General features: G+C 43.1%; 1 protein-coding gene across 1 annotated transcript; it reads right to left on the bottom strand.

The window, feature by feature from the left end:
* Window positions 1–4,167: 4,167 nt before the first annotated feature.
* Window positions 4,168–8,151, bottom strand: LOC311015859 (potassium channel subfamily K member 17-like; the record flags this gene model as incomplete). The annotated part of the gene is made up of 5 exons (XM_084013300.1): window positions 4,168–4,430; window positions 4,529–4,697; window positions 4,779–4,945; window positions 5,381–5,495; window positions 7,936–8,151. 5 exons carry the CDS (start codon window positions 8,149–8,151, stop codon window positions 4,168–4,170), a joined length of 930 nt encoding a protein of 309 aa, XP_083869426.1.
* Between the last annotated feature and the right edge of the window lie 1,992 nt (window positions 8,152–10,143).

Here is a 10,143-nt window from a genome sequence, read left to right as displayed (position 1 = left end):
TGCACATAGGCCCTCTGACGTAAGGGTAAAGACATAAACACAGATGATCATGATCGCATGTCAGTGACCCTCACCAGACAAACACATGCAGGTAGATACATGCCCGTCTTTCCAGTGACTCAGCAGACAGATTTACATGCTTTCAGTGTTTAGTCTGCCTCCTCTCAACATCTAGACACCGACTTATGCGTTGCAGTGTATCATAGCTGCAGTCGAGTGAAGAGAGGATGGTAGAGAAGGCTGAAAGCTGTGGTGGAATAGTTTGGAAGGAAGTGAAGAAACTGTTCCGTTAGCTTTCCTCCCCACACCCCGCCCCCTTACTCAGCTGTGAAAAGCCATCTGTTCTGTTTGGCAACTTATCAAACTATCAGCCCTCATGCTCTACTGCTACAGTTTGTGGCAGCACTTGCCCACTGTTGACAACTCAGCACAGGCCTATCTGTCCACAGTCTGATGACAGTAATTGCTGGGATTTGTGCGAAGCGCAGTCGATGCCTCGCAAAGGAAAAGTAAACAGGGATGGTGTGTCAGGTTCAAACATGCACACAAACAGAGGTCAAGCGGTCAGAGATGGGGGAGTAACTCTGAGCGATCACTGTGTCACACAGGAGGCAGGAGAAACCAAAAGCACACAGGACTTTAGAGGCAGGATGTGTATGTTGTCCTCTCATTGGCTCAGAACAAAGAGTTCAAGTCCAATGAGTTGGATGGAGAGAGACACGCATAAGGCAAACAGATCAGCTGACTAAGGCTGCAACCAAATGTGAAAAGAGAAATTGAGAGCAGAGATAAGTAACACTCCCCTATTTGTTATATATAGCTGTCATATAAGAATGTCATTATTGATTATTTAGCCTTTACAGATTTGGAGAGACCACTATCTGAATATGCCTTTAATTATTAGCCCAGTTCCAATTCTCTGGGCCAAGTTTTCTTCTTTTTGTTTATCACTCAGACTTATCACTAAAGCATTTACAGCAGTAATATTTCTAATTGCACTCCCAATTGAGCTTTATCCTCCACTGTTATCAAAGTGTAATCATTTCTCTTTTACCAGCAAGAACAGAGCAGATGTTTTTGTTGGTCAATAATTAATAACCACAGCAATGTTTTTTATGAAACTGAGGGCTGCTGACGAGGCATTAATATGGGTCAAACTGAATATTTCAATTCAATTCTGACTGCAGTTAACCACCAGGAGTGTAATGTCATATACAGTATATAAAGCTTTGTTTTGTGTGTGTGTGTGAGGACGACAGGCCAAAATGCAAAGAAAAAGCATCAACAGCAAGAAGGTCTGTGTTCTTACATAAACAATGTTGTTTTCTGGATCGGCATGTCAGCGGACTACACTTAGAAAGCACATCAACATGACGCACAGGTCAGATGGGAAACAGTGTCACATGACCTGTCCGCTGCTCCCATGTGCACAAACATACACAGCCCTTTGTGTCGGTGCATATAGGGATGTGTGTGGTTTCCTGTCCCCCCAGAACACGTGTGGGACGTTTACATTTACAGAAGTGGATTGTTGAATGTGACCATGAATTTTGTGCTCATTCGGGGGAATGAGTGTTTAAGGTGTTCTGACTGTATGTCCGTCTGCGAGCACCAGAAATGTTTCCAGAGGAAATGATATATACATAAGGCACGCAGTGGCAGCTGTGCAGTATGCAGCTGCACGGTTACATAAAACCTGCACCAGCAGACACACCCACATATTTCAAATAGTCTCCATAGATTAGTCAAAGTGGCCAAAATGTAAAAGAACTTCTGTCAGAAAGAAGCAGCTTTTCTTCCAATGGGAAGCCAATATACTCAACAATGGCGTTGATGATTCTGTTGTTGGTGGAATCACTTAGCTGCTGGTTTGGATCATTTCATGGGACATGTTCACTATAATAATAACATATTAGTTAAGTATAGGACCTGTCTGTCTATGAACCCTGCCTTCGCCCAATGTCAGCTGGGATCAGCTAGTTTGTAGGTTTCTTATGCGCTTGAGAAAACCTGAAACATCACAGAGTGATCTCAGGCTCCTATTGGACACCAGCTTTGATCCTAACACAGCTGCCTTATGTACACTGTATAATATATAAGTTCAATCTGGTGCTCGGGGGGACAATGTTCCTCTGTGATGGCACTTAATTGAGCGCATATCTCACTGTGATTAGTTAATGTGCTTTATTGCGGGTTGATTAAGAAGAGAAACGGGTCTTCTCACACATGCTGGATCCTCATCCAACCGTGGCCAAACAGGTATGTGGCTTTTTGTCATATACAGGCTCACAGTCCCGTCAGTCACGCTCTAGTTCCCCTTCATGTCAAAAACAGAGAAAAGAAAACACTTTTGCTGTCTGGAATTGTGTGCTTCCCCTCAAATATCTTCCTTTCTTCACCAACTTTATTTTCCTTGTCTTTCTGTCCATCCAACACTCTCATTTTCCGTCTGCCTTTGTCGTTCCCTCCTCCTCAGTCTGTGATATATGAGCCTCAACAGGCATTTGAGCCTCGATGTCCTGCAATGTTCTATTCCAGTGTGGGCCGATGTCAAGAGAATGCAGGACAAACAAAACAGAAAAAAACACAAAATGAAGTCACAACTGTACACATTTATTTAATTATGCAATTAGGAAAGAAGTGACATTTGATTGAAACAGCTTTATAGATTGTGTAAATCCTTTTGGCTGGGACATAATAATATGAATTGCATCAATACATTGACTGTGAGGATGTGATGGAAATGGTTTATATGATTATTCAATAAACAGTGTGTACTTGCTGCTTTGCCTCTGACTTGAATGGTTCATTTCTCCAGTGTTAGTACAGTAACACCACCAAGTGGAGACAAAGCTAATTTCAGCATCTATATGAGCTATGTTTCCTAGAGGCTCTACATAGGACATGAATAAGTATTTAAGATAAAAAAAAATCAACAATGATTTTATAGAACTTTCTTATTATTAATATACTATAATATAACATGGTATATTTATGTTTTGGTTGTTTTTTTATTTTAACGTTGTGTTGAGTTTGGTCAAAAAAATATTTTCATCAGACAATTCACCTTTGAATTAAATAAAATAAAATGTGCAACATAAATAAACTTGCCTTTCCTAAAGTTATTTCAATTATTTTGACCATTAAAAACTCCCCGTCTACACTCAAAACTGAGTTTCTGAAAGTATTCACCGTGATTTGAGTTTTCAAAAGCTTTGTTTTTTTTAAGGGCATGTGTGTGGACGAGAGGCCAAAATGCATAGAAAAAGCTAAATTTACAAACATACGTTTACATGTGGACAAGGCCACAGACACAACAGCATGGGGAAATATTGTCCAGGTTGACCATTGATTTTAACCATGTTTGCATTTAAATATGCTGATAATAAATCTCTGATTCCCATATATTATTTTATGGTACCTTATTTTCATCAAGTTGTGGTAAACCAGAGAGATTTTTAACAGCTTACAGAAGGGTCATTCTGACCTCTCATTTTACTGCAGGGGGGTCTGGCAGTCTTCCCCGGTTGGTCTTGGTCCTGGTTCTCCCGTGCCTCCCTTCCCTCCAGCAGTGTCATAACCAGCTAAAGTTCGATGATGCAAAACAAACCTCAGCTTCCGTCATCAACCTGTTTTGTTTCCCAACACACAGTCGAATGGAAAATGCCGCTATTTGGCAAATGATTTGGTTCGTGCTCGTTGGCGTGAGCGCCGCACGTAGGGGTCAAAGAGCAACAGATAGACTGACTGCAGGTTTCTATTGACCATCAACCCATAGATACCCAGAATCCTTCCCAAGACTGGAATCGATTTTCCTTTTCAACCAAGTCTATTATCAAGCACGGAGTGAAGAGTCACATGTTCCCAGTTAAGTGGCGACAGACGGCGGAGCATGTGGATGTTGCATGACCTCAAACAAACAAACCTGACTCAGCAAAAATGAGTCAATATTTTAGTGGCAGTTAAGCAGAAAAGGATCAAAACTGACAAACCATCACTCGGTCACGTATGAAGATCATCACAGACTCAACATTTACATTCTGATAACACACACACACACACACCCTGCCATGGCTCAGCCATATCCCATAATGTATACGTGTTCCCCATGTCCTGATCTACAGACAGATAATCCTATAACTAGGTCGGCTCCATGACATCTTCGCCTCATTCTGCAGTTTGCTGAGTTATCGGAGGCTTCTGGATCTCATCTTCCTCCTCCATCTGTGTGTCAGGGTTGTCAGCCTCTGCGCTGCCCGACTCCCCCTCCTGCTTCTCCCCCCCCCACCGCTGTTTGAAGTGGGCGTTGAGGCGCTCCAGGATGTCGATGGCGTGGTTGATAAGGAGGGCCAGCCAGGCGAGGCCGAAGAAGATCCACGACGCCATGAGGACGCTGTACCACTCTGGGTAATTCCTGTCTGGATTACTGTCTGTGAAGGGAAAGACTCAGTGAGTTCAAGTATAGTGTGTTGAAATAAGCTCAGAAGAATGTAAACGGGTTTCGTGGCTACGCTGTTGTTGGCCGTACCTGCCACGAAGTCTCCAAAGCCGATGGTGCTGAGGGTGATGAAGCAGTAGTAGATGGCCTGGGAGAAGGTCCAGCCCTCCTGCAGCTGGAACACCACCATGGGCATGACGAAGAAGAGCGCCGTTCCAGACAGGTAGGACACCAGGTGGACAAAAAAGCGGGTACACCTCTGCCGAGAGACGCGTTCCAAAGAATGAAATAGTCTGAAACATACTTCACTGTCAGACTATGTGATTGAAGATCTCCTCACCCTCCGGCCGGTCTTCCCCTCTAGGAAGTCGGAGATGTTCCTCTCGATAGCGAGCATGTACTTGCCCACCCTGTTGAGCACCACCATGTTGAGCGGGATCCCAAATAGTGCGAAGAACACACAGAAGATCTGGCCAGCTGTAGAGCTGGGACTCATGTTCCCATAACCTGCAAAGCTGTAAGCTGTTAGTGTGTCGCTGTGGTGGAGGGAGGAGATGAGCTGCCTGGGTTTAATCGCCTACTCAGCCAAATGATTATGATTATAGTTGTCCAAAATGAGTCAATATACAGATTGATTCAACGAGTCTTCATTCAGGGTTAGTTAAAAATGATAATAATTAATATGTAAAAGCCTATCTTTTGCTTTGAAAACACCCAAAATAATAAAAAAGTATTCATTCATGAATTACATTTGAAAAAGAAGCCGAAAATGAGAGGCTCACTCATACTGGCAGGAGTTTACACGGAGTTTTCAATCATGTTTCATTTATTCCTCTACACTTTCATTCATTAATCATTGACCAAAAGGTTGTCTAAAAACCTCCATCGGCTGGACCTGTTTTGGGTTTAAAGATCTCTTGGGTTTCGTCCGTCACGTCTTACCTATAGTTGTGACCACAGTGGCGGCGAACACAGCCGAGCTGGTGAATTTCCAGAAGCCGTCGGTGGTATAGTTGCCTTTCAAACTGAGGCCCACCTTGGACGCATCTTGGACAACCTGAAACAGATCAACATTTAAAATGGTTAAACTCAATAGAAACCATGTTCTATTTCATAGACTTGGGTCAGAACTACAGCACATATTGATCCTTTAGGTCAACGTAGTAGAGTTCTCAGCAACAACCCGTCCTCACTCCCAAACCTTCAAACACACACATTTACTCAGACTGGAACTCCGGACAAGGAGGCCCCCTCTAGCAGCTGTAAGCAATGTTAACTCTCTTCTGCATGAGCGCCGGTAAGAGCATGTGACGTAGTAATATGGTGTGTTCACATCAAACACCAAGCAAATCTTTCCCTGTCGGACTATTGCATACAACGTCAATGCAACGACGCAAACGGACGCAAATAGAAGAGAACAGACACAAATACACAAGATGTAGTCATGTAGTGAATTTAAAATTACACAAATGAAGTGAATGAAGCAAATACATGAAATACACAAAATTCACATATTTGTGATTGCATGACACTGTGTCGTGAAAACCTATCAGCGCTGAGATTCTCCTCTCGGCGTCACTGACGTAGCTGAATCAGGGAAAAAGGAAAAGACATTGTCTCTGGTCGCCAAGACGATAGTAGCTGGTATTAGTACAGAGGACCAGACTCTGTGGAGAAACTACAAACGAGGTTTACATGACGTAAAGTGTTGATGAAGCAACTTCAAACTGAACATACCTCTGATCGAGTCCAGTTGCATTCAGAAAACCAACATTTTAAAAGTTGTTCACCATCTTATAGACAGACGAAGCAGCAATGAGGTTAAATGTGACGGTGACGTGATTAAACACAATCGTTTGGTGTGTGCACACATTAAGGTGTGTTTCGGCTGGAGGGAAGGGTGCAGGATGGGTCAAACAAACACAGGACTTTCATGCAGGAGTCCAGTGTTCATGTCGCCTGCCAAACTTAAAGCAAAGAACAAAGTACATTTTCAAGATTTATGGCTTGTGAAATTTGGGTCCAATATTTACATTAGTGACTATGGATGAAGATGGACGTTTATTTTGAAAGGACATGTAACGATTATGCATCATGTATGTTGAAACGAGGGCAAACAAAGGTTACGTAGCGCATCGATCTCAGGGGCTTTGACCAAGCGTCGGGATTGGGCGAGTTGGCGGTGAGAATGTGTTGCTGGGTCAGCCAGAGCTGGTGTGTTGACACAGTCTGTTACATAAGTCTTGAGTTCATCGCCAGGGTGGGAAATCACTGCAGAAGAAATCCATAACAGTCTGAGACCCGTGGCCTTGTTACAGGTCTTTAACCCGCGTGCCTCTCCTCGGACAGGGCTGTTAAATGTTTCACTTTTTGATCAATTTGTCTGTGTGATGCATGTTGCATACATTCTTAGACCTTTAGAAGTTCAACCTATAATAATCATAAAGACTGGAGGCAAAATAGAGACAGTCAGACCCGTAAGGACAGAAATGTTCCCACTGGAACCCATTAAAACCACACATGTTGATCCAACAGCCACAACTGAGTAAAAGCATGCTTTCTATTAAACCAGTCAATTTACAGCTCTGGCTTCTGGATTTAATTCTTTTCCATGATTTTCTCCTGTTTGCTCTCTGAGGCAAATACATGCTATTCTCCTGGCGTCCACTTGGGGCATTTCTGCCTTCTCATGTCTTTGATGCAATCATCGTCATTAATCATTGACATATCCCAGACTGTGTCGTAATTAAAATGAAAATTCCCTGTTGTATTTAATATACAGAAAATAACTTAGTGGCATTATGTAAACAAGTTGGCATATAAAGGGTTGAAATTCTGAAAAAATGAATTCATATTTAGTAGTGATGATCAGTGCTGATGTTGCTTTAATTATATGAGTTAATCATTCATGGTAGTTTTTGATGCAGACATTTTTGAAAAATGCATTTTTCCTTTCAGCTGCACAATTTTGGTTATTAATTATGATGCAATCCTTCCAAATGCATAACAAGTGTATCACTGCATGTTTATTGGATTTACATGTTATCGTCCTGCCTTAATGGATACGGAGGATCTGAAGGGTTTCTCTCATCAGGCATCATTATCAACAATCTATTGTTTCTCTTGCTTAACAGTGTTAAGAACATGACATGTTTGTCTCCAGAATGGATTTCAAGGTCTACAGAAAAAAAAGTTTCCAAAAGATTGCATAACTTGTGCTGTGTAAATCAAGTCAGGACAAGACGCAGTGTATTTGCATGGAGGAAGCAGCTCTCTGCCACATCATGGAGCGACATAATGCAGATTTGTTGTTCTTGTAGCCCGTATTGCTGAAAAGTCCCACTGCTGTTATTACTTGAGGGATTTATTAGAAGTTAAGATGATAAAGAAAATACTTAGCTGGTCAATATGATTGTAATGTGGGTTTTAAACAGTCAGACAGTGAAACAGTAGACAATGCCTGCTGTATTAATGGGTGAGGATGTCCCGAGCCTCACCTGAGCCACTGCCTCCAGGCCTTCCTGGTTCAGACAGTTGTACCTCGCGAGCAGCACCTTTTTGTTCAGCAGCAAAAGGCCGATGTCCTTCTGTCCGAGCTCTCCTTCCAACTTCCAGAAAATTACCCCGCCGATCAACACGTAGGTCACGTAAAGCAGCCCGAGCATGAGGATGGAGGGCACCCGGGCCAAGTTGAACATCTCCTTGATTTCCATCTCGGCCTCGCCGGGAAAAGTCTTGGGATCCAGGCAAGCTCAGCGACTCGACCTCTGCAGCCGAGGACAGCGAGGAGTGAGGGTTGGCCGTCTTGGCTTCTCCTCTTTCCATGCATTGCAGGCAAATGATCCTCCTCAATCACTGCGATGAGCTGCCATGCAAATCTAGTGGAACAAGAAAGACACCTGGGCAGGTTTGGCTGTAGGTGACAACTATGGGTGAGGTCAGCCGGCGACCTTCAAGCCTGAAAAGTAAATACAACGCTGCCTTAAACATACATTCTCTTTGCTGGCCACCAGGGGGCGACTGCTCTCTGGTTGCATAGAAGTCTATGAGAAAATGGTCCTACTTCTCTCTGCTGGCCACCAGGGGGCGACTCCTCTCTGGTTGTATAGAAGTCTATGAGAAAATGGTCCTACTTCTCTCTGCTGGCCACCAGGGGGCGACTCCTCTCTGATTGTATAGAAGTCTATGAGAAAATGGTCCTACTTCTCTCTGCTGGCCACCAGGGGGCGACTCCTCTCTGATTGTATAGAAGTCTATGAGAAAATGGTCCTACTTCTCTCTTGATGTATTATCTCAGTAAACATTGTAAACATGAGTTTATGGTCTCAATCTCTAGTTTAAAGTCTTCTTCAATCCAGCATGATGTTCATTTAGTACATTATGGTCCATTTAGAGTCCAACAGACCGGAGATCTTCAACAGGGGGTCCAGGACCCTTAGGGGAGTTAAGGGGTCCCCAAAAAGATTTGATCCCAAACTTTTTTTCTTCCAAAATTAAAAATGTCTAAAAATACACATTAACATGAATCTAATCAAATCTAATGAGCACATATAAATGTTAATTGTTGTGTTAATATGGAATTGTGATGTAGAAATACTAATATAGAATTACAATATGTTCTATAAATATATTAATCTGTCAACAAGTATTGTCTTAATGGCTTAGCATTGTATACATCCATCATTACAAAGTACCTTGGCCCTATGGGCTCCAACAGATGATTATTGTCCCAATTTATGAAGCAACACCGTTTTTTAGGATATGTAATAGGGGGTCCCTCCACCGTGTCACTATCAGTCAAAGGGTCCTCGGCCTGAAAAACCTGAAGACCTCTGAAATAGGTCTGGGGATGATTTAGTGCGGGGCTACCTTATGATTGACCTAGAATTATGAAGCTAACTTTGTTAGCAGCTTCAAACCAGAATTCAGATGGATCCAGATCCAGTAAGGGTGCCGCTCTGCCGTGTGTGTTCATAAGATCCACCCGTTGCTCCTCCACAGTCCAAATATGGTCAATGCCCTCACTGGTCGCAAAAATTCCAAGATGGCGACAGCCAAAATGCCAAACTTGAGTCCACCGTAGTCCACAATCCGATGGACGATGTCACACTTACTACTAGATAGCACCTATGAGGTCAAATGTATGGAGTTCCTGACCTAAATGAGCTCCCATCGATGAGGTCATGGACCTTGCCTCATCAATCCAGGAGCAGTCACAACCAGTGGCGGTTCTACACGGGGGCCTACAGGGGCCAGTGCCCCTGTAAAAATGTCCCAGGCCCCCCCTGTGGCCCCCCCAGAGCTGACTGAATAAGCTGACTGAATGATAAAATGAAAATGAAATAAATTGATCAAGTTATTACGATTTTATGCGCTAGCGCCAAAAGCGGAACTAATGTGACTCAGCGCTCTACACGGAATAATTAGAGCGACGCACCCAAACACTGCCTTGCTGGATGCGAGATGAGAGTGAGAACGGCAGCCACAAGTTTTGAAGAGAGGAGCTAATGTCTTGTTGCAAGAGGCGAAGGTAAGCAAACCGATTTCATCTCGTAAAGTGATTTATTGCACGTAACCGTGTTACTGTTGTTCCTCACTACGATAAGAAAATCAAGTTTGTAAATGTCTGATCTCGCTATGTTTAAATATCTAAGCAAACTCATCGAAGCAGAAGCAAATATCCGAATGTCAGTATCCTAGCTAGT

This window comes from Eutrigla gurnardus, assembly GCF_963514095.1.
Source record: "Eutrigla gurnardus genome assembly, chromosome: 7".
NCBI classification, from domain to species: domain Eukaryota; kingdom Metazoa; phylum Chordata; class Actinopteri; order Perciformes; family Triglidae; genus Eutrigla; species Eutrigla gurnardus.
The sequence above is the reverse complement of the archived record's forward strand: the minus strand, read 5'-3'. Positions and strand labels throughout refer to the sequence as shown.